General features: G+C 48.5%; 2 protein-coding genes, 1 long non-coding RNA gene and 1 pseudogene across 27 annotated transcripts in view; 2 read left to right on the top strand and 2 right to left on the bottom strand.

The window, feature by feature from the left end:
* FAM186B (family with sequence similarity 186 member B) overlaps positions 1-2,484 on the top strand; it is a 29,692-nt gene extending 27,208 nt beyond the window's left edge. For 11 of the 19 annotated variants that reach the window (XR_014803193.1, XR_014803197.1, XM_084955620.1 and 8 more), the window contains one exon: positions 263-603. Coding sequence is in view for 11 of the 19 variants with exons in the window: in XM_084955620.1 (XP_084811746.1) it covers positions 263-407 (145 nt within the window). In the remaining 8 variants the exon portion in view is untranslated. Of the gene's footprint in view, positions 1-262; positions 604-1,040; positions 2,105-2,144 lie in introns of those variants that run through there. The other 8 variants (XR_014803196.1, XR_014803191.1, XR_014803192.1 and 5 more) reach the window with 5 other exon arrangements.
* On the bottom strand, positions 2,087-17,526 carry LOC146403172 (uncharacterized). The gene is made up of 2 exons (XR_014803227.1): positions 17,410-17,526; positions 2,087-4,270 (listed from the first exon to the last, which is right to left on the bottom strand). It is a non-coding gene; the product is annotated as an uncharacterized LOC146403172 (long non-coding RNA).
* Positions 11,628-12,019, bottom strand: LOC110260658 (small ribosomal subunit protein eS28 pseudogene; annotated as a pseudogene).
* The window catches only part of MCRS1 (microspherule protein 1), a 9,489-nt gene continuing 3,393 nt past the window's right edge, over positions 16,856-22,951 (top strand). The window contains exons 1-9 of one of the 7 annotated variants that reach the window (XR_014803206.1): positions 16,856-16,951; positions 18,139-18,258; positions 18,768-18,906; positions 19,251-19,389; positions 20,003-20,161; positions 20,313-20,422; positions 21,326-21,434; positions 21,724-21,862; positions 21,987-22,145. Coding sequence is in view for 5 of the 7 variants with exons in the window: in XM_084955681.1 (XP_084811807.1) it covers positions 18,249-18,258; positions 18,768-18,906; positions 19,251-19,389; positions 20,003-20,161; positions 20,313-20,422; positions 21,326-21,434; positions 21,724-21,862; positions 21,987-22,006 (825 nt within the window). In the remaining 2 variants the exon portion in view is untranslated. Of the gene's footprint in view, positions 16,952-17,138; positions 17,712-18,138; positions 18,580-18,767; positions 18,907-19,250; positions 19,390-20,002; positions 20,162-20,312; positions 20,423-21,325; positions 21,435-21,723; positions 21,863-21,986; positions 22,906-22,951 lie in introns of those variants that run through there. The other 6 variants (XR_014803207.1, XM_084955681.1, XM_021091627.2 and 3 more) reach the window with 6 other exon arrangements.

The raw sequence follows: 22,951 nt of genomic DNA, 5'->3' as shown, positions 1-22,951 counted from the left end.
AAGTATTCTGTGATGTGAAACGAAAGGAAGAGTCACAAGAAAAAGAAGCAGAGAGCCCCTGGAATGTGGCAGGAATGTTGTGTTAAGCAGTCCCACGTCTGGGTCAGTCTGGGCCCAGCCCTGGACGGGTCCCCCAGAGATGACCAGGCAAGCTCTCAGGCAGGCCGGGTGGGCACGCACATCTCAGGGCCTTGACTCAGCCACTCCCATCTCAGGGCCTTGACTCAGCCACTCCCTAACCTGTAACTATTAACTCTTGCAGGGCCCCAGTCACTCAAAGAAAGGAATGCCCGCAACCCCCAGAGGAGTCAGCTGAGCTTGTTCGTAAAAAGTCAAACAAGTCCTTCCCTGGAGCCCTAAGAAGCCAGAAGGCTCCAGGCAGTCCCAGTCCTGACCCCACGCCTTAGCCAGTGATTCTCAGACTTCAGGGTGGCTAAAAAATCACATGGGAACTTGTTCCAAATACAGGTTCCCAGCTGGTGTTTTTAAACAAACACTCTGGGCATTGCTAAGTAGTCCTGGAACCTTGAGAAACGCTACTCTCTTCCTTGAGTCCCCAAACTGTACATTTTTAATAAAGTAGAGATGTGTTTGTTTTTAAAATTTTCCGTCTCCTTGCTAAAACCCACACCTCCCAACTCATGGACAGAAGTAATGATATACTGATGATTAGCATGAAAATTCAGATGAGAACAAAAGGAGATACTGAGTACGTGTCAGAGCCAGTGTGACTGAGGGCGAGGTGGGTAGGGGGACAAAGGCGAGGGCGCCTCTGAGGTGTGAGGAGAAAGGTGGAAGAAGTGGAGACTCGGAGGTTCCAAGTCTAGATGGTGTGAGCCTAGGGGGCCACCGCTGGCAATTGTGTGTTAAGACACTGCTTTGGTTAGTTCCTTCAGCCTGAGAGCACGGTCCCCGCCTCCCTCTCCCTTGTCTCCCAGTTGGCCTCCGCCCTCCCCTTCCTTCTCCTCTCACCCAGCCAGACCATAATAAAAATTACCCTGTCCTCATAGGACTCGCCATCCAGTGATTCTCTTTCTTAGGAATGGTACCCATCCCTGCTTCCAGCTTCAGGTTGAAACTCTTCAAGGAAGAGGAGGATGTGGGATGCAAACAGATGACCCTTGGATGATGCTGGAGTAGGACTGGATTTCTGAGCCACAGCTTAACAGATCCCAAGGATGTCTGGTGGGGGGAGGAAGGTAAGAGGCATTCCGGATGCAGGTCACACACTCTGGACAGCTGAGGCCAGGAAGGGCCAGTTCTAGCCTTTCAGGCTTATTGTTTTCTGAATAAGCCAACATGTTAAAGTGCCCTTATACTAGGAGTTCCTGTTGTGGCTCAGCAGTAACGAATCCATCTAGTATCCATTGAGGACGTGGGTTCAATCCCTGGCCTCCCTCAGTGGGTTAAGGATCCAGCTTTGCTGTGAGCTATGGTGTAGGCTGCAGATGTGGCTCAGATCCCACATTGCTGTGGCTGTGGTGTAGGCTGGCAGCTACAGCTCTGATTCAACCCCTAGCCAAGGGTGTGGCCCTAAAAAGACTTTTTTAAAAAAAAAGCTCGTATACTAATGTATTGCTTTATGAATAATTTGAAAGGATTTTTATAAAGAAATTTTATAATTTCCAGCTGCCCTGGAAATTAACCAGCTATGACTACATTTTGTTTGTTTTTCTTTTCTTTTTAAGGCCACACTGGCTGCATAGGGAAGTTCCGAGGCTAGGGGTCAAATTGGAGCTGCAGCTGCAGCCTACACCACAGCCACGGCAACACCAGATCGGAGCCGCATCTGCGACCTGTGCTGCAGCTTGTGGCAATGCTGGATCCTTAACCCACTGAGCAAGACCAGGGATCAAACCCTCATCCTTATAGAGACAACATTGGGTCCTTAACCTGCTGAGCCACAACAGGAACTTCAGTAAGGTTTTTTTTGTTTGTTTTTTTGTTTTTGTTTTTGTTTTTTTAAGTGTAGTTGGCTATGACGTCTCAGCAAACATTCATAGAGATGAAATCTAATAAGTTTTGTAAATGTAATTAGAATATTTTGAATGTTGAACTTGACAGTATAATGCAACTGACAATATTATGTTTTATAAACATTTAATTATGTGGTTTTTTTTTCATTTTTGTATTTTGGTACCAAGGACATTTTTAAAGTTTTCATAGGCTTTTGGCACTGTGATGGAATTAGAGTGCTTTGCAGCTCAACCTGCTTTGGTGATGGAGGACTTTGACTTTCTGGATGTCCTCTAGCAAGCTCTCTGGCAAGCAAGCAGAGTGTCTGATAGATGGCCCAAGCTCTGAAGCCAAGAGGGTTGAAGCCCAAGGAGATATATAAATATATGGTGTTTCTCCAGTAATAAGGTTGTTTAATAATATACAAGAGCCTTATTTTTTTTTCCAAAGCAAAGTTGATGTATTTGGTCAAGCAAGATACTTCCTCCACTCTCAAAAAAAAAAAAAAAAAAAAAAAAGGCATGAAAAGGAATACTTCATAGTGTATTTCTTCAAGCCAGATTTGGGGTTGACCATAACTCTGCTTGCATGGCCTGTGGCCTCAGGAGCCTCCAAGATGAGGAATCAATACTAATATGAAAGGGGACATGCAGGAAGGGAACACTTTAGCCTTGACTGTGACCTTCAAGGAGGCACTGGTGCAGTGGAAGGGACAAAAACCATTTGTAAACAACCCAGCCAAAGATCCAGGGAGGGGAAAGCCATGCAGGGTCTGGTGTGTCCCATGTGCTGGGAGGCCAACTGGGAAAAAGTCAGAGGATGAGCATGACTCTGGAGCAGTCATCTTCTCAAAAAAAGAACACAACCATCCCTAAGATAAAATTATCAGTTGGGGCCTTTGAAACAGCTATATTTGCTATGTTAAAGGATCTAGTCTAGTGGAAAAGGTGGACCACATGCATTAACAGATGGGGAATTTGAGGAGAGAATAGGAAGTTATAAAAAAGAAATGGAAAATTAGAAATGCTAAAGTGAAAGCCTTAATATCAGAAGTTAATCAACAAACTGAGGGAGTTCCGTGGTGGCTCAATAGGGAGCCACTGGTGGCTTAAGCATTCGGCATTGTCACTTCTGTGGCGCATTGTCACTGCTGTGGCTTGGGTTTGATCCCTGGTCCAGGCATGCCTTGGGTGCAGCCAAAAAAAAAAAAAAAAACTGGACCAAAACAGAGGGGAAAAAAATCTGTGAGCTTGAAGGTAGGTCAGTAGAAATTTAAACAAACTGTGACACAAGGAGTAAACAAATAATTAAGCAAACTTAAAGCTAAGCACCAAGATGTGTGGGACAATGACAAATGGTCTAACACACATAACGGAAGTCTCAGAAGAAGGGAGACAGAATGGGGCAGAAGAAATATTTGAAGAGATAATCACTGACAATTTCCTAAATTAATGACAGACAACAAACCACAGATCCAAGAATCTCAGAGAATCCCAAACGGAATAAACACAAAAATGCACCTAAGCATGTCATAGTCTAACTGCTGAAATCAAAGTTGAGAGACCCCTTGAAAGCAACCAGAAAGAAAAACAAATTAGCAGTCTTCCCATCAGAAATTTCACTAGCCAGATGGTTCTGGAGGCCCGGCAGTATCCCTGCCTTATAGGTCCACAAGACAACCCATCTGTATTTCAATATATCCCTGGTTTAGGGGCTGATAATTAGGTTAGGTGCGAAACAGCAACCGGCTGGAAGTAAGCAGTGGGTAGTGTCTTTCCGGACATGGGCTCCGTTTCTCCACAGTGCCCAGCCCTCCCTCTCATGTCACACCCGGGCCCTCCTCTCTTTACACACATCTGGCCCTGAGCTGGCTGGTGGCCACATCACCCCTTAAAGACTATTTATTGGCTGTGAGTTGGAGGAGGCTGAGTAGGCAGAGGCTAGATAGACTAGTCAACTGGCCTGAATGCCTCTCAGAGTAGGATCTGGGCTCTGCCTGTTGTTCAGATTCTTTCCCCAAAGGTAACCAACCTGGAACAACCAAAGCCCGAGTCCAGCTGGCATACCTGTCAGGGCTCTGCTGACGTGCGGTCATGGTCATTGCCATTGGCGGTAATGTCCGCGAGGGGGAGGGGGAGTTGCCAATAATTCGGGGTCACCATGGCGGTCAAGAAGGTGCAGGTTTCTTCTCCCACAACTTCCCTTCTAAGAGTTCCTTTGTAGGCCTCTGTCGCCTCGCTTTCCAGAAGAGAGTTCCTTCACTGCAGGAGCCACAAGGAGGCAGCAAGGTGCTTGGTTAAGGGCCTTTGCTGGCCTGGATAGGGAGGGGGCCAAATTAAAAATACAGCACAGTCAGTTAAGGATAGGGCAGTGTCGCTCTCGCGGCTTGGGTCACTGCTGTGGCGTGGGTCTGATCCCCAGTCTGGGAACTTTCATATGCCATGAGCGCAGGCAAAAAAAAAAAAAGGAAAAAGTATGGAAACTGCTGAAGGATGGATGCAGCTGAAGCTGGACGGAGCTCATTGGAGACGGTGCTTGGCTGAGTGATGACAGCACGTATGGTAAAGGTAAGGGGATGAGAGAAGGGACTCCTGACCCATCCTTTGGACATCTGGATCCTGCAGACAGTTCTTGGTGACCAGTCTTCTCTCCCTCAGCCTAGGGCCACATCCTCCCCACTGGACCACCCACTCCAGCAGGGCCCTCAGCTCTGCAGTTCAGTTATCTGTCCTTATAAATGATTCTTCAGGCAACTGTTTTTCAGGAACTCCACCCAGAGGCCCTTTCTGTAGACTTCAAACATGTATCATGTCCTCATTCATTCAGTCATTCAACAAATTCCTACTGGGTACCTAATATGAGGTGCTGTGGTAGGCATTAGGGATGCGGTACTGAAGCAAATAGTTTTGTTTTTGTTTTTGTTTTTTGTCTTTTCTAGGGCCATACCCATGGCATATGGAGGTTCCCAGGCTAGGGGTCTAATCGGAGCTGTAGCTGCCAGCCTAGGGCACAGCCACAGCAATGCAGGATCCAAGCCAAGTCTGCGAATGACACCACAGCTCACGGCAATGCCGGATCCTTAACCCACTGAGCAAGGCCAGGGATCAAACCCACAACCTCATGCTTCCTAATCGGGTTCATTAACCACTGCGCCACGATGGGAACTCCTTTTTTGTTTTAAAGTGCTTTCACAGAGCACTGCTTTCACAGTGCTTTCTATTGGGCAAAAAAGACAAAAAATTAGTAAAAGACGCAGGATGTCAGATGGTAAAAAGGGCCATGGAGGAACACAGTTCAACAGAGGAATGGCCAAATCTCAGTGGAGAGTAAGAGAAGAGCAGTGAGGAAGGTGCTGGAGAATGACCGGGGAACAGATCACTTAAGGCCTCGTAGGCCACTGTAAGGACTATTTTTTTTCTCACTCTGAAAGAATAGGATCCAATTTTGCTCTGATTCAAATGAGAACCATTGCAGAATTTCGAGCAGAGAATTGACATAATTTTTTTTTTAGGGCCACACCCACGGCATATGGAAGTTCCCAGGCTAGGGTCAAATCAGAGCTGCAGCCACTGGCCAACGCCACAGCCGCAGCAGCACCAGATCCGAGCCCCATCTTCGACCCACACCACAGCTCATAGCAAAATGCTGGATCCTTAACCCCTGAGCAATGCCAGGGATCCAACCCACATTCTCATGGATACAAGTCAGGTTCGTCACTGCTGAGCCACAGCAGGAACTCTGACATATTTTAATTGAAGTATAATTGAGTTACAATGTTGTGTTAATTTTTGCTGTGAATGATTCATATATATACATCTATCATATAGACACACACATAGACACACATACAGATATAGACACATTCTTTTTTAAAATATTCTCCATTTTGGTTTATCATAAGATGTTGAACATAGTTCCCTGCGCTATACATTAGGACCTTGTTTATCCATTCTGTATATAATAGCTTTCATCTGCTAATCCCAACCTCCTACTCCACCCCCCCCAGCCCCCTCCCCCTTGGCAACTACAAGTCTGTTCTCTGCCTATGAATCTGTTTCTGTTTTGTAGATAGGTTCGTTTGTGTTGTATTTTTGGCTTCCCACATAAGTGATATCATATACTATTTGTCTTTCTTTTTCTGACTTCCCTCACTTAGAATGAGACACTCTAGTTGCATCTGTGTTGCTGCAAAGGGCATTATTTCATTATTTTCATGCTGAGTAGTAGTCCATTTTATATGTATGTACCATATCTTCCTTAGCCATCCGTTGATGGGCATTTGGGTTATTTCTGTGTCTTGGCCATTGTGAATAGCGCTGCTGTGAACATGGGGATGCGTGTATCTTTCTGAATTAGAGTTTGTCTGGATATATGCCTCGGAGTAGAATTGCTGGATCATATGGTAATTCTATTTTTAGTTTTCTGAGGAACTTCCGTACTATTTTTCATAGTGGTTGCACCAACTTATCTTCCTACCAATAGTATAGGAGGGTTCTCTTTTCTCCACACTCTCTCCAGCATTTTTTATTTGTAGACTTTTTAATAATGGCCATTCTGATTGGCAGGAGGTGGTACCTCACTGTAGTTTTATTTGCCTTTCTCTAATAATTAGCGATGTTGAGCATCTCTTCATGTACCTATTGACCATATGTATTTCTTCTTTGGAGAAATGTCTATTTAGGTCTTCTGCTCATTTTTCAATTAGGTTTGAGATTTTTTTGGTTGTTTTTGTTTTTGAGTTGTATGAGCTGTTTATATTTTTTGGAAATTCAGCCCTTGTCGGTCTTCTCCTTTGCAAATATTTTCTCCCATTCTGTAGGTTGTCTTTTTGTTTTGTTTATAGTTTCCTTTGCTGTGCAAAAGTTTGTAAGCCTGATTAGGTCCCACTTGTTTATTTTTGTTGTATTTCTTTTGCCTTGGGAAAGAAGTGACATAATCTGACCTGCATCGCCCTGGCTACAGTGATGGGAACAGACTGAAGGCTGGGAGGCCAGTTGGAAGCTATTACAATTCCCTTTCTATTCAGGAAAGTTTTTTAAATGAGCTCAAATGCTTCTCCTCCTACCATGAAGCCTCTGCTAATCCTGCCTAAGATGCCCCCTTCTTCTGGAGGCTTTTTCCATCTTTGTTTATGCATCTCTTCCAGCCCTGGTCAATTTTGTCTTCATTCTGGGATTATCAGTGGACCTGTCCTCATCCCCAACAGACCTTAAGCTCTTTAAGAGCAGATGTCTACTTGCTTTATAGCTCTAGCTGCCCCCACTACAGAGTGCTTTTCTCATAGCAGAAATCAAGTCAGACTTCTCCCTAAGAGTAAGTGATTCCCATCCGTCCTTAGTTGTGCTGCCTTGTGCTTGCCTCTGAGGCTTCCTCCAAGTTGTGTTTCTCCATGGAGAGCCATGTCTTTTTGTAAATCAAAGGCTTAACCACCATGACAGCCATAATTTGGTCTGTGAGCCACACTCCAGGACATAGCTTATCAATGGCCTGCAAAAGCAGCCTGTCAGAGCTGTCAGGAAGCACATACCAAGCATTGTTTGCCAAAGTCCTTGGCCTCTCTGGAGGCTACTGAGAGCAAATTAAATTAGTAATTATTGAGCCTTTAAACATTTATTGAGCACCTGCTGTGATGTTATGCTCTGTCCTAGGCAGGAACTTATTGCAAACTTAGGGTGGAGACCGTATGCAAAGCACCAGAGTGGTAACAAAACCAAATAGAACTAGGTCCTTGTACTCCCAAGGACTTACGGTGCACCCATCCACCCATCACTCATTTAGCAATTAGTGCACTGTGCCAAGGCTGGATGTGTCATGTTGACACTGAGACACAATCCCTCTTCACCCTCCAATGTGGAGACTGTGGTAAATAGTAGGGAGCTGGCGTATGTAACAAACACAGGTTACGGGGCGAGTGATGTAATGCGGATGCAAAGTAAAATGGAAAACAGGAGGAGATGTCCATTGCAGTGAGGGTCTGGAAGGATCTTCCGGGCTAAGTGGGATTTCAGTGAAACACTGGGTAGAACTAATGCGGAGGGCAGGGGAGGTGGAATCCAGAGGAATCCAAGGATATAGAACACTTTAAGCAGAGAGCGTGTTTACAGGCCAAAAAGCGGTCAGTGTGCCTGTAGTTCATGGGTAGAAGGCAGGTGTTACGGGAGCTAAGCTGGGCTGGGATTGAGTTTGGATGAGCTCGAAGGCCAAGCTGAGGATTTTCTTCTACAGGCAGTGGAGAGCCACTGATGATTTTCAAGGAAAGGAGTGTCGGTACTACATCTGTGCTCTAGGTAGGGACGCTACCACTTCTGTCGTGTGATATTTGAATTCCCTCTTATATTCCCCTAACTCCTCTGGCTTCTGCAGGAATTCGCCATCTGCCTGTCCTCCAGGGGTGGCACCTGAGTTTGGATTCTCTCCTCTCCTCCTGCCACAGGATGTCCCACGATGACTTTATCCTCCCTTACGGAGTCAAACACCCTCTATATGATGATGACTCCCACATTTGTCCGAGTCATAGGGGAGACCTATGACTGAGCACCTACCTGAACATCTCACCTGGTTGCCCACTGATACGTCCAACTCAATTAATCCAAGTAAAATTCATCTTTCCTTTTCACCCAAACCCAGGTTCTCCTCTTGTGCTCTGCATCCCAACACATAACCATCACTCCATCTACTGCCAAGCCAGAAACCAGGGTATCATCAGTGCCTCATCTCTCGTCCCCCTACTATGAGCCTATCACCAAGTCCTATTCAGTCTACATTGTCTGTGTCTTTTCCTTGGTGACTACCTTAATTGAGGCCACTTACTGATCTCCCTGTCTCTAGTTTTCTACTCTGTCAATCTATGCTCCATTCTAGGCCAGAGAGACCTTCCTAAAATCCAGATCTCACTCCACACCCCTACTTAAAAACTTTTTAATGGCTTTTCATGGGTTTAATCATGGCCTATAAAGATTTCTGTGACAGCTTTTCAGCCCGGCTATATGATACTCCGTGGTATGGATGCACCATCATTTATTTAACTTGTTTTCTAGTGATAGATGTTTGAGTTGTTTGTAAACTTTTGCTACCATAAAGCTATAGTTTAAAATGTTATATGTAGGAGTTCCCGCTGTGGTGCAATGGGATCAGTGGCGTCTGCAGCCCCAGGAGGCAGGTTCGATCCCCAGCCTGGCAAAGTGGGTTCAAGTATCTGGCATTGTAGTTGTGGCATAGGTCACAACTATGGCTCAGATCTGATCCCTGGCCTGGGAACGCCACATGCTGTGATGCAGCCAAAAAAAAAGTTATTGTTTATTTATTTAGTATGTGTATAAGTATATTGGATCAGAAATTATATTCATTTGTAACTCCGGTAAGTGTTGGCAATTTAAAGTTCTACCAGTAACATATAAGAGGGCCTGTTTCTCCATAACCATGCCAAGGGCATACTGTTAAATATTTGGATTTTTTGCCTGTCTATAGGTGAAAAATGAGATCTAAGTGTAGTTTCAATTTTCTTGTACGTGAGGTTGAACATTTTTTTCATGTGTCTAAGAGCTATTTATCTCTCCTTTTATGTTAACCATCCCATTTTGTTATTGGATTTTTGCTCTTTTTCATATTGATTCAAAGGGATTTCGTATATATTAAGCAAATTAGTCGCTTTGTCAATGATATGAGCTGCAAACGTTTCCCCCAGTTCGCCATTTGTCTTTGTTTATGGTGTTTTTTGGCTCTGGAGAAATTATAGATTTTTATGTTGACAGAATTGTCTTTTTTATGCTTTGGGAAATTTTGTGCTATTCTGAAAGATACTTTCTCTGCTATGACATATAAATTTATGGTTTAACAATTTTACATTTATTTAAACTTAATTGATTTGTATGGATTTATTGTAGCGTAAGGACTAAGATAGAGATACCACATTATTTTTTTTTCAGGTGGCTACACAATTGTCTCAGTACCACTTCCTGTATAATCTGTCTTTTCCCTACTGATAGGCAATGCCATCTTTATCACATACTAACATCGAAATGTCAGGTCTATTTCTGGACTCTTTATTTTGTTCTCTTGATCAAATTGCCTATGCATGCGCTAGCATCCTGTGGATTTTACTATTTTAGCTACTGTAGCTTGTATCGGTATAATATCGGATAAAGTATTCTTCTTTCATTAACTTTCTTTTTCAGAATGTTCGCAGTTATTTGTGATGCAAAAATTTCCATGTGAACTTTATGTTTAGGTTATGTAGTCTGTTGGTATTTTTATTAGATTGTGTTAAATTTATAGATTAATTTATGAAGAGCTGACATCTTTATGACAGTGAGTCTTTTTATCCCAAAAGAGAGTATGCTTTTCCATTTATTCATGTCTCCTTTTGTGTCCTTTGATAGCATTTTAGTTTTGGGCACCTCGCTTTAGCTAGCACATTGTTAAGATTTCTCTTGGTTAGTTTACTTTCTCCCTGCTATTATAAATGATACCTTTTGTTCCCCTATACTTTCTAATTGGCTGTTGTTCATTGGCTTTTTGTATATTAATTTATACCTACTTTGCCAAAATGTCTTATTTGTGTTAGTTTTTCAGTTATTATCCTTGGAGTTTTCAGTTTAGGCTATTATATCATAAATACATAATGATAATTTCACCTCTTCTTTTCCACTTTTTATATCTCATTCCTTTCTCTTCTGTAGGCTAGTACTTCCAAAGCAGTGCTAAATAAAAACAGTCACAGGGCCATCCTTGTGGAAGACCTAACTTTAATGGGAATAATTTAGGCTTCCTCATTGTGATTCTGGCTTTTGGACTGAGATGTATACATTTTATCATGTTAAGAATTCTGGTTGCCGAGGGGGAGGAGGAGGGATTGGGATGGACTGGGAGTTTGGGGCTAGTAGATGCAAATTGTTGCATTTGGAGTGGACAAGCAATGAGGTCCTGCTGTATGGCACAGGGAACTATATCTAGTCACTTGTGATAGAACATGATGGAGGATAAAATGAGAAAAAAATATGTATATATGACTGGGTCACTTTGCTGTGCAGCAGAAATTGACAGAACATTATAAACTACAATAGAAAAAAAATCTTAAAAAAAATAAATTTTATCATGTTAAATAAGTTGGATGTTGGGATTTCCCTGGTGGCTCAGTTGTTACTGCTGTGGTCCAGGTTCAATCTCTGGCCCAGGAACTTCGGCATGTTGTGGGTGGCCCCCGCAAAAGTTGGATGTTTCATAGTTTGTTTGTAATTCTCTACCCTGGGGATTGATATTTCAGAGAGATTAGGTCTGTGTATGAGCCTTTTTTTTTTTTTTTTTTTTGCTGATGGTTTCTCCTCAGAGAAAAAGCATACAGATATCAAGTGGAGTATATGTTAACTTAAAATGCATTGTGGAAAAAAAAAAGCGTTGTGAATCCAAAGGCAACTCTGTATGGGTCAACAGCTTTGTTAAATTTGACTTCTGAGAAGGTATACTTGAGCCAACAGCAGAGAGATCCTCTTACTGAGTACCCAGAAGGTAACAGCCTTAGGTAAAAGGGAAACTGGTTCTGCTCTAGTGGATGGGAGTGGGGAGGAGCTATGTTCTCCAAGTCTGGGTCTTAGACTGACCACCTGGCGGGAGACACTAAGATGCAAGCCCAAAGAACAGTACCAACAGCTAACATTTTTTTTTTTTTAACATACAATATAAACGCTTTATTAACAGCAGATCATGGTGGGCCAGGTGGTCGACCCAGACATCCAGGACCGAGCCACAAGTTCCGCAAAGGCTCTCACTCTGACTCCAAAAGGGTGAGCACACCGCCCTGGCGACCGGGGTCTTTCATGTTTCGGATGATGTAATGGCTGGTGTCACCCCTGAATTCTATGCACACCTGTGTGCACTGTCCCTGCGAACCTGTCCTGCCCAGAACCTTGGTAACCCTGGCAAGCTGGATGGGCTGCACAAGGCTTGTGTCCATGATGGTGGCGTGGCAGCGGTCCAACAGCTAACATTTTAAAAATACTTGCTTTCCTGGAGTTCCCGTGGTGGCGCAGTGGTTAACGAATCCGACTAGGAACCATGAGGTTGCGAGTTCGGTCCCTGCCCTTGCTCAGTGGGTTAACGATCCGGCGTTGCCGTGAGCTGTGGTGTAGGTTGCAGACGCGGCTCGGATCCCGCGTTGCTGTGGCCCTGGCCTAGGCCGGAGACTACAGCTCCGATTGGACCCCTAGCCTGGGAACCTCCATATGCCGCAGGAGCGGCCCAAGAAATAGCAAAAAAGACAAAAAAAAAACAAAAAAAAAAAAACTTGCTTTCCTGCTTATTTAAGCAGTGAGTGACTTACTCCTCAGAACCATCCTAGGGAGTACTATTATTTCCCCAAAGATGATAAAGAAATGTAACTTCTCAAGGTCACAAGCAGGTCAGTGATAGAGCTAAGGTTAAAAATCAGGCAATTTGGCTCTGAATTCTTTTTTTTTTTTTTTTGCTTTTTAGGGCTGCACCTGTGGCATATGGAGGTTTCCAGGCTAGGGGTCCAATCGGGGCTATAGCCGCCAGCCACAGCCACACAGGATCCGAACCAAATCTGTGACCTACACCATAGCTCATGGCAATGCCAGATCCTTAACCCACTGAGCAAGGCCAGGGATCAAACCTGCATCCTCATGGATACTAGTCGGGTTTGTTAAGCCGCTGAGCCACAACAGGAACTCCCAGGGTCTGTATTCTTAACCATCATTTCCTAATCCCCCAAATGAATGAGTTCGGGCCCCTGAACAAAGATCTAGGAGAAACCGTGATTGTGGCCCCCGCAACAAGCCACATCTCTCCCAGGGGAAGGGTGCTGCACTATGAAAGATTACTCTGAGCCAGGGACAGTCAACTGGAGGTTGGGTGATTGGTGCCACTTGCTAACTTTTCTTCTTATCCACACTCTTCACTCCTCCTATTCCCCCCCCCTTTTGGTCTTTTTAGGGCCACACCCACGGCATATGGAGGTTCCCAGGCTAGGGGTCGAATCAGAGCTATAGCTGCCGGCCTACACCAGAGCCACAGCAATGCCAGATCCAAGCCGCATCTGCGACCTACACCACAGCTCCTGGCAACGCCGGATCCCTAACCTACTGAGCGAGGCCAGGGATCAAACCTGCAACCTCATGGTTCCTAGTCGGATTCATTTCCGCTGTACCACGACAGGAACTCCAGCACACTCTTCTTTTTATTCCTTTGCTGGCTCCTCCTCTACCTTACCCTACCCAGACACAGGTCTTGAACCTTCCTTATTCTCTATCTACACTCCCTCCCTAGGCATTGCCATTATCTTCATGATACTGATTCTCTGATAGGTATCTCTAGCCCAGGCCTCCTTCCTAACTGGATTGGTGGGCCCACCTCTCTACTCAACATCTGCCAAGATACCTCAAACTTAACATGGCTAAACAAAATTCTCCGTTTCCACCCCTATACTAACCTGCTCCTCCCACAGACTTCCCCTTCCCATAAGTTTATTTAACACACATAGTAAACAAATATTTACTGAGCACCTACTGTAACAGTGAACAAAACAGACAAAACACCCTGCCTGCACAGAGCCTCCATTCTTCTGCTGGGGGACATATAATAAATAGAAAAAAAAAAAGTAAATTATGTCATGCATTAAGCAATAATAAGGGCTAAAGAGACAAAGCAGGGAAGGGAGAGAGAATACAGGGGATGGGGACTGAAGTTTTTAAAACAGCAAGTGAGAGGAGCAAGAGATGAGGTCAGAGGGGCAACGGGCTGACCATGACCTTTTATTCCAAGAATGATGGAGGATTTTGAACAGAGGCTTGACACGAGGAGATTTCCACTTTGGTGTGAATATTCTGGCTGCTGTGAAGAAATTGGAGGAGGGGCGGTAAAGACGAAAGCTGGAAGACTCATTAGGGAACTGCTGCAATAGTGCAAGTGAGAGGCAATGATTCCAGGGGACTTGGATCAGGACAGAGTGGAGGAGCCAGTGAGATATGACCAGATTCTGGATATATTCTAAAGGGATGGAGTCTAGCGTCCACCCAGTTACACGGGCCAAAAATCTAGTTCTTATCCTTGATTCTTCCCTTTCCCTCACATCCATATCCGATACATCAGCAAGTCCTTGTGGTTCTACCACCAAAATACACATCAAAGTCACCATTTCTGTCCATTTTTCACTGCCCCCACAACCCAGCTAAATCACCTGGGTTTACCTGTCGCTCGGATTGCCACAACAGCCTCTTATCTGATCTCTGTTTCCTCTTTTGCCTCCCTACAATCGTTCTTCACAAGCAGAGAGATAATTTGGCACGAGATCGACAGTGTCTCTGCAGCAGCAGGGAGGAGGCGGGTTTGATCCCTGGCCCAGTGCAGGAGGTTAAGGCTCTGGCATTTTGCTGCACCTGTGGCGTAGGTCACAACTCCAGCTCAGAGTCCATCCCTGGCCCAGGAACTCCATATGCCAGAGGACATCAAAAAAAAAAAAAGAAAAAAATATTAAGTCATATTACAGGATGGATTATTTTGCTTGCCATCCTTTAAGGGCTTTAAAATGCATTAAGAATAAAGGTCAAGGAGTTCTCTTGTGGTGCAGTGTGTTAATGATCTGGTGTTGTCACTGCAGTGGCTTGGGTCACTGCTGGGACTCAGGTTCAGTCCCTGGCCCTGGAACTTCCACATGCCATGGGCATGGCCAAAAAGATAAAAAAATTTAATAAATAAATATTTTTTTAAAAAAGAATAAAGACCGGGAGTTCCCATGGTGGTGCAGTGGAAACGAATCCAACTAGTATCCATGAGGATGCAGGTTCGATCCCTGTCCTCACTCAGTGGGTCGATGATCTGGCATTGCTGTGAGCTGTGGTGAAGGTTGCAGATGTCGCTGGGATCCTGAGTTGCTGTGGCTGTGGTGTAGGCCAACAGCTGTATCTCCAGTGCAACCCCTAGCCTGGGAACTCCCATATGCCTTAGGCGTGGCCCTAAAACGCCAAAAAAAAAAAAAAAAAAGATCAAAATCCATACCATACACTACAAACTACAAGGGATATGATCTACCCTGATGACCACTCTGTTCTCATGTCTCTCCATCTTTTTCTTGCTCATCCTTCCTGTCCCTCAAACTCACCAAACTCTTTTTTTTTTTTTTTTTTTTTGCTATTTCTTGGGCCGCTCCCGCGGCATATGGAGGTTCCCAGGCTAGGGGTCCAATTGGAGCTGTAGCCACTGGCCTACGCCAGAGCCACAGCAACACGGGATCCGAGCTGCGTCTGTGACCCCCACCACAGCTCACGGCAACGCCGGATCCCTAACCCACTGAGCAAGGCCAGGGATCGAACCCGCAACCTCATGGTTCCTAGTCGGATTCGTTAACCACTGCGCCACGATGGGAACTCCACCAAACTCTTTTCTGCTTTGGAGCTATGCTGTCCCCTCTGACCAGGTCATCTTACCCCAGCTCTTTGCCTAATTGGTCCCTCAACAACTGTCACCTCCTTAGAGACCTCACCTAGTATAGCTATTATGCTATATCTAATATAGTCCATCACACCTTGTATCAGAAAACTCACAATCTTTCAGGGGAGATAAAACAGGTTAATACTCATTAAGCAAGATCACAACTGAAGAGGGGACTCTTGAAGCAGAGGGATACCATACACTGTCAGGGCTGGAAGGGCTAGCCTCCCATCTGACACTTGAATCCCCTGGCAGTGTCAATTATCAGAGTATGCTTGACACCTCCACTAAAGGGACCACCTTAGCTGGTAGACAGCTTTGGAATTGTATCTCTCTTATTCTGAGCCACAGTATGTTTCTCTAGAGCTACTACACTTATGTGCCCCTCCAAGTAAGTATAAAACAAATAGAAACCCTCTTTTCGAGGGCAGTCCTTTCTGGTTTCTCAAGGCAGATCTCACACCCCCAAACTCCCAACATTTGCTATAGGTTTGTCCTCCCATCCCAAGATTCTAGAGCACTCTCCTCTGAAGGTGCTTCTGTTGGTCATCTTGCCTCCCAGGGCCCATAACTGCCTCCAGCAATCCAGGTGGGGTTGGGCTGATGGAACCAACTGAGCCCCAGTTCTTCTCCTAGGGCCTCTACCTTCTAGGAGAATGGCACACGGACTTCCACCCGTTCCTTAAACATCACCTCCCGGCCTATGTCATACGCCACATCTCTCCAGCTCGTCAACATCATCTCCCTGTACTGTGCCTAGCACAGACCCTCTCACAGAGTAGTTTCTCTAAAACATCTCACAATCTCTAATTGGTCCTGGGAAACTATCAAAGAGTCATAGATCTCTCAGGCTGCAGGATTAGGAAGCCGAAATTTAGCCTGGCTCCCGGCCCCACCCTCGGGCCAGCCCCTCCCGAAGTTGTCCCACCTCCTAGTCGATCTCACCCCTCAGGCTATTCCACCCCGTTTACCTATCTGTCTGTCCATCTCTCTATCTACCTATTTATTTTTAGGGCCGCACCTGCAGCTTATGGAAGTTCCCAGGCTAGGGGTCGAATGGGAGCTGCAGCTGCCGGCCTACGCCACACCCACAGCAACACCAGATCCGAGCCGGTCTGCAAACTACACCGCAGCTCCCGGCTACGCAGGATCCTTAACCCACTAAACGAGGCCGGAGCTGGACCTCGCATCCTCGTGGATACCAGTCGGGTTCTTAACCCAGGTTCTTAGCCTGCTGAGCCACAACAGGGAACTCCCGTTTTTCCCTTTAATTGTTTCCTCCAACCAGGTAACCTCTCTGACGCCTATAACCCCTGTTGTCTCCCTATTTGCTGTCCCAATTGGGAACGCTTTTAAGTTCGTCTATTAACGAAACGTGACTCCTTCGCTGCCGTGGCCACGCCCCCTTACTCACGTGGCCCGGGCAAGCCGGAAGGGGTTGCGCAGCCCCTAGTTCCTAGCCCCGGAAGTAGACGAAGCTCACGGAAGCCGGCTTTGGCCCTGCGGCTGCTGCCGTCGCCGCGGAGAAATTGTTGGAGCTGGCAGCCTAGGAATGGTGAGACCTTGCGGTTCGCCTTTGGGGCTTCCGAACAGAGTTGAGGGTGAAATGGAGTTTCCCAGAGTGCCATCGGGGACGACCCCCCTCCCCCAGGTTTGGGGCCCCGCCCAGGTAGCGCCCCGAAAATCTGCGCATGCGTGGGCTGGATCGGACCAGAAGCTGGCCCGAGAAGTTACGCATGCGCAAAGGTGGCATGCCAAAGGTGGGGTGAGACTTGGCCTGGGAGTGGATTCCCTTCCCCCACCATCGGCCTGTGGGGCTTAAACCAAGGCTGCGAGACCTTCGGGGTTCACTCGGTGCTTTGCTTTTGAGTTGTAGGGCCGTCTTCATCGCCACCCCTATCCCGAGCCCCTGAAATAGACCTAGACTAACCTCCCCACCTTGGGTGTGCACTTGGGGTGAGAACAAGGCGCGGAGGGCAGAAGAAAGGGCGTCCAGACCCTGCCTCAGTTTACCTGCAGAATTGGGGCCCTTCACCCTTTCCCCAGGTGGCAAGATTCCCAGCCGTATCCACTGGAGCGGCGTGACGAGCGCACCTGGGGGCAGGGCCGGACGCTGCCGGAAGAGCCGCGCTGGTCAAAAGGGGCGGGACCCGCAAGCGGCGCGCCCTGAGTCTCCTCTACCTGAGCTCTCTGGGGGTTAGCGGAGGGCCTTCCAGGGCGGTTTGATATTTGCTCAGTTCCAAAACCGCTTTTTTTTAGCTCCCACGAGGTACCACCCACTAAATCTTCAGCCAGAGCTGCAAATGAAAAAAAAAGTGAGATGGATTCGTTGGAGTTCTGTCTCCCTTTCCTTGTCCCTGCTTTGGTCTGAGAGGGGAAGGGTGGTGCTGTTAGAGTTGAGTGGGCAGCTGACAAAAAGGAAGCCAAGAATCCCTCGTTTCTTGCTGCTTTATAGTCAAGGCCCTTACCCTAGGGGCTATGAGTAGAATTAGAGGGGTTTGTGAACACCCTAAAATGTGTAAATTTTCTAGGGTCCCTGCCTTTTGTCACTGACTCAGAGATGTTAGCGACCTTCAGAAGAGTACTGGTTTGTCAGGGTCGTTTTGGTAGAAGAGAGCCTGTGTGTCATCTCTTAGTGTCCTCCCTAGCTTACGGGGTCCTGGGGGACCTGTTCCAGTATAAAGGGGTGATGCTGGCCAGTTGGAAACCTGAGCCTCAGGGAGCCTCATTTCTCCTTTGCAGAATCTCCTTTCAGCCTCCAAGCTCACCTGGTCAGAATCCTTGGATGAGCCTGTGGGACCCTTCCTCCTAGCCTTGTGGTTTGGAACCAGTGGCTTTGGGACTGTAAGAGGATGGACAAAGGTAGTATGAGGCCGGGCCAGCTCCCCAAACGCTCGGGCGCCAAGCATCTGCTGATTCCACCCCGTGCCTGGCACGTGTGTCTTTCGGTCCTGGCTGGGCATTGCCACCTCCCCCTGGGCCAGCACCACCCACGTACCTCTCGGCAGAGGCCACAATTGACTGACTTGCTGTTGAGCTGCCGCTCTTTGGCATGGCTGCATTTTGATGGCAGAGGGAGCAGTTATGCCCAGAGCCCGGTGTGTCGGCATCACCAGTCTGACCTGAGCACCATGTGCTGCACGACATGACACGTGGCACCGGGAGAACTGCCCAGCGTGGAAGGTCTGGGCCCAGATGGGATCTGGATGGCCAAGGAACTCCCACCTTAAAACCTCAAGTGTCAGGGAAGCAAGGGCGGGGCCAAGAGGACTGGTAGGGGAAGTGGGGGGCTGAGGAGGGGTCCCATTGCAGAGGCTCAAGGCTCTGTTAGGTACGTAGGAGGCTTGCGTTCACTGCTTCTCTCTTTCTAGATTCTCAGGGGCTGCTAGATTCATCCCTGATGGCATCAGGCACTGCCAGCCGCTCAGAGGATGAGGAGTCGCTGGCAGGGCAGAAGCGGGCCTCCTCACAGGCCTTGGGCACCATCCCTAAACGGAGAAGCTCCTCCAGGTAATAAGAGTCAGAGGGCCAGAGACTGAGACCCCTGCATGCTCTCACCCCGATTGGGAATGGCTCCCTGAGCCCCTCTGGGGCCTAGGTGTTGGCAGAGCCTTGTGCTTTTCCTGTTCCTGCTAAATCCCTCCCCAGGGGACTGAGAGCGAGGGAGGGAGATCAAAGGTCTTTGACGTGGAATCTCTGTCCCATCAGAGGGATGGAGTCTGGCAGTTAGGCCCCATCCACTGAGCTGGAGCAGTTAGCACCCTGCCTGCTGGGGACCTGCTCTCTTTTGGAGGCTGGGAGTGTGTGAGTGGCTGCAGAGGCCTGGGGTGCTCACTGGGTAGGACTCTTCGCAGGTTCATCAAGAGGAAGAAGTTTGATGACGAGCTGGTGGAGAGCAGCCTGGCTAAGTCCTCTACCCGGGCGAAGGGGGCCAGTGGGGTGGAACCAGGGCGCTGTTCGGGGAGTGAGCCTTCCTCCAGTGAGAAGAAGAAGGTGAGGGACTGGGAGACATGGGCAGTGGGGAGAGAGCGGTGCCGGATTTCATGTCTTCCCTGCAACCCGCACCAGCTGGGAAGAACCCTGCAGAGGAGGCCTGTGAGAGGATCGGGCTGCCCCAGCCCCAGCCTCATATGCCTCCCTCCTGGGAGCCCACCTCTCGCTGCTCCCCCTTTCTTGCCGCACCCCCGCCGCCACCGTGTCAGTGCATCCTGTATCACATTCTGTGTGGGAGGCATGGAGCGTGCAGCTATTCTGGGAGCAGACAGCCTGTTCCCAGCATTGCTGGGTGTAAAAATAACCCCCAGGTGGCACTGCTTTGGCCCCAGCCGGAGTGTTTTCCTGGTATCCTCCCCACCCACCCTCTACTCTAGGGTTGGGGGTGCCACCAGCAAAAAGCAGACCCCATGTGGTCAGGGACTATGTAGAAGTACTTTGATGGGGGCGGGAAGGAGGGGTGGGCATGAGAAAGCCCGCTCTCTGCCTGCATTGCTAGTCGTCTAGTCGTCGGGTGGGGCTGGGGCCACCTCCCTGTGTAAACCCCTAGGCCCAAAGCCCCAGCTGCTCTGGTGCCGCCTTTGAGCTCACTCCGTTCCTGCCCTCTTCCCAGGTGTCCAAGGCCCCCAGCACTCCAGTGCCACCCAGCCCCGCTCCAGCCCCTGGACTCACCAAGCGTGTGAAGAAGAGCAAACAGCCCCTGCAGGTGACCAAGGATCTGGGCCGCTGGAAGCCTGCAGACGACCTCCTGCTCATCAATGCTGTGTTGCAGGTAGTGCCTCCCAGCACAGGCGTCGTGTTCCCCTTCTCCCCACAGCCTCCCGTTCCCAGCCCTCTAGCTAGCTTGGCAGTGTCCTGTGGGTGGCACAGGAAGGGCTCTTCCCAGCTCTCAGTCTGGAGCAAACTGCTCTGGGGCCTTGCAGACCAACGACCTGACATCTGTCCACCTGGGCGTGAAGTTCAGCTGCCGCTTCACCCTGCGGGAAGTCCAGGAGCGTTGGTACGCCCTGCTCTACGATCCTGTCATCTCCAAGTGAGTAGGACGGCCCCAGTGGTGGCGTGGTGCTGGGGACACCAGAGTTTGGCCCGTGAACAGAACTGCGCAAGGGAGGGGTGTGGGAGGCAGGGCTCCTCGGGGCCTTGCCTCTGCTGGGATGACACCTGCCAGGCTTCAGGGGGGAAGCTTCTGCCTCCTGGTCCTGGCTGGAAGCCAAGAGCAAGAATTTGGAAGCCAAGGAAGTCACATGAGAGAAAACACCAGAATGAGTGCCAGGAGCCCTGTTTTGGGCTGTATGCATTGTGGTTTGGGGCAGGTACCTCCCAGCCTTCCCACGCTAACCTCCCATGGTTACTTCTCCCAAAGAAGGAGTTGGAACAGAAGACTACAGGGCCCCTTCCAGTCCCAGCAGTCCGAGTTCCACACACAGCTCTGCACACACGCAACACACTCTCTCTCAGGTCTCTCTATTTAACATCACCAGAGTTAATACCCAGCTTCTACTTCCCAGTCCCTGGTGCCACTTAAACTGTAGCCACAACCCTGATGGGCCAGGAGATGGGCAGGGTGCAGCCAGGGAAGGAGGAGGTGGCCAGTGGGTGGCAGCTTCAGCCAAGTAAAGAGGAAGGTCCTGTGGCGGGAGCAGCAGCTGCTCTCAGGATCTGCCTCTGGACTGGCCTCTAGGCGGCTGTACCCTTGAGTCTCTTCACAGAGTTGAACACAGGAACCTCAGTTTCTTCCTGAGTTGCCTCTTCATGTTTTTGACAAACCCTTGAGGCCACAGGTGCTATGCTGAGCCTGGGGCACTTCCTCTTGAGGGCCCGGATCTTGGCCTTCCAGATCTCAGAAGGCCTGGAAGGCTCTGGAGAAGTGGGAAGCCCAGATCTCCTGACAGCCTCCCTTCAACCCGGCCCCCTGTCCCCCCGCTTCCACTCCCAGGCTGGCCTGCCAGGCTATGAGACAGCTGCACCCAGAGGCCATTGCCGCCATCCAGAGCAAGGCGCTGTTTAGCAAGGCTGAGGAGCAGCTGCTGAGCAAAGTGGGATCGGTAAGGCTGAGGTCTGGTAAGGCCGAAGGCAGGGCAGGGCCAGAGCCAGCCCTCATGCAGAACTGCTTTGAGGAGACTCCACTGCCTGGAATTGCGCCCTGCCGATGCGCACACACCTGCAGGGCCCTTGTAGGCAGGATCCTCAAGAGGGCCGAGCCTGGCTCCCTGGGTGGCCCTAACTATCGCTTCCTCCAGCTCCAGCTGGGGACTGGGGCAGGGGGCACAGATGGTAAGCCAGAGGCGTGAGCCAGAAAACCTAGATGCCCAGAGTCTGCTTCTTGCCCCCCAGACCAGCCAGCCCACCTTGGAGACCTTCCAGGACCTGCTGCACAGACACCCCGATGCCTTCTACCTGGCCCGTACTGCCAAGGCTCTGCAGGCCCACTGGCAGCTCATGAAGCAGTATTATCTGCTGGAGGACCAGACAGGTAACTGGGCCCAGGGGTTGGCGGGGGGGGGGTGCATGTAAAGGGGTGTGGGCATAGCTGCCCTCAAGTGCCCTGTACCAAAGCCTCCAGTGGCCCCCAGTGTCTTGTCCACCTCTCATTGCAGCAAAAACCACTTCCTTCTAGAGAGAGGGAGGGTGGCTGGAGTGGTTTTCAGCGTCATGGTAAAGGTAGCCAGAATTGCCTGGAAGCCTGAACAAAAAGTCTAAATGGCAGAGTCGTCTCCCACTTCTTGATTTTTTGGACACATTTTACCATTACATAGGTAATACATTAATATATTCTTTACAAATAGCATTCAAACCTAAGTAAAATATGAAAATGCTTTTCACCGCTCAGCCTTCCGCATTTCCCACCCAAGAGATAAGGACCACTTTCTCTAAGCCTCTCTGCCCTTTCCCTCTCTCCATACCTGCGCCTCTGCGCCCACCAAGCAGTCAATGCCAGGGGGCTGCCTTTGGGCCACAGGAGCAGGAGCTTGACACCCTCGAGCTGCCTGCCTTTCCCTCTGCACCTCTCTCCCTGCACCAGCAGAACTCACTCTCCCAATAGCAGATGTTAGGAAAGCAGTCTGATTAAACGGCAAGAAAGTTACACTTGGCGTCGAGGGTCAGACCCATGGCATAAGCACGCTTTACTCTCCCTAAATATTACTGCCTGTTGCCTGCTCTGTAGTTGTTCGCTCAGTTCTGAAAATGAAGCTTTGGTTCTACCTTTCTCCTTGCTTCCTGAGTCCTGCAGCTTCTGGTTAGTGAAAGATCTTCCTACCAGGGGATTTCGGGAAGTCACGTCAGGGAGAGGCCCCGTCTTTCCTGGCTGAAGGAAGACCTGTGAATTCAGTGCCCAGTGGACAGCCCTCTTTATTCCTGCAGCTTCCAGATCTCTGCTGCTTCCTCAGGCTCAGATATCACTGAACTCCCACAGAGAGAACAGACACCAGATAAAGTTTATTTTTGCTGCTAGAGCCAGCTCCTTTGTCACTATTATGAAAGTTATTTTGTGTGAATTTATGTATTAACCTAAAAGGTTTTAATTTTTCTCTTCAGGGGTCATTTTCTGTGGGTATTTGAT

This window comes from Sus scrofa, chromosome 5, assembly GCF_054392235.1.
Source record: "Sus scrofa isolate SSC_HxYL_T2T_F1_AM1 chromosome 5, Sscrofa_HxYL_maternal_Yorkshire_Landrace_v2.0, whole genome shotgun sequence".
Lineage (NCBI taxonomy): Eukaryota > Metazoa > Chordata > Mammalia > Artiodactyla > Suidae > Sus > Sus scrofa.
This window is presented reverse-complemented; position numbering and strand designations above follow the sequence as displayed.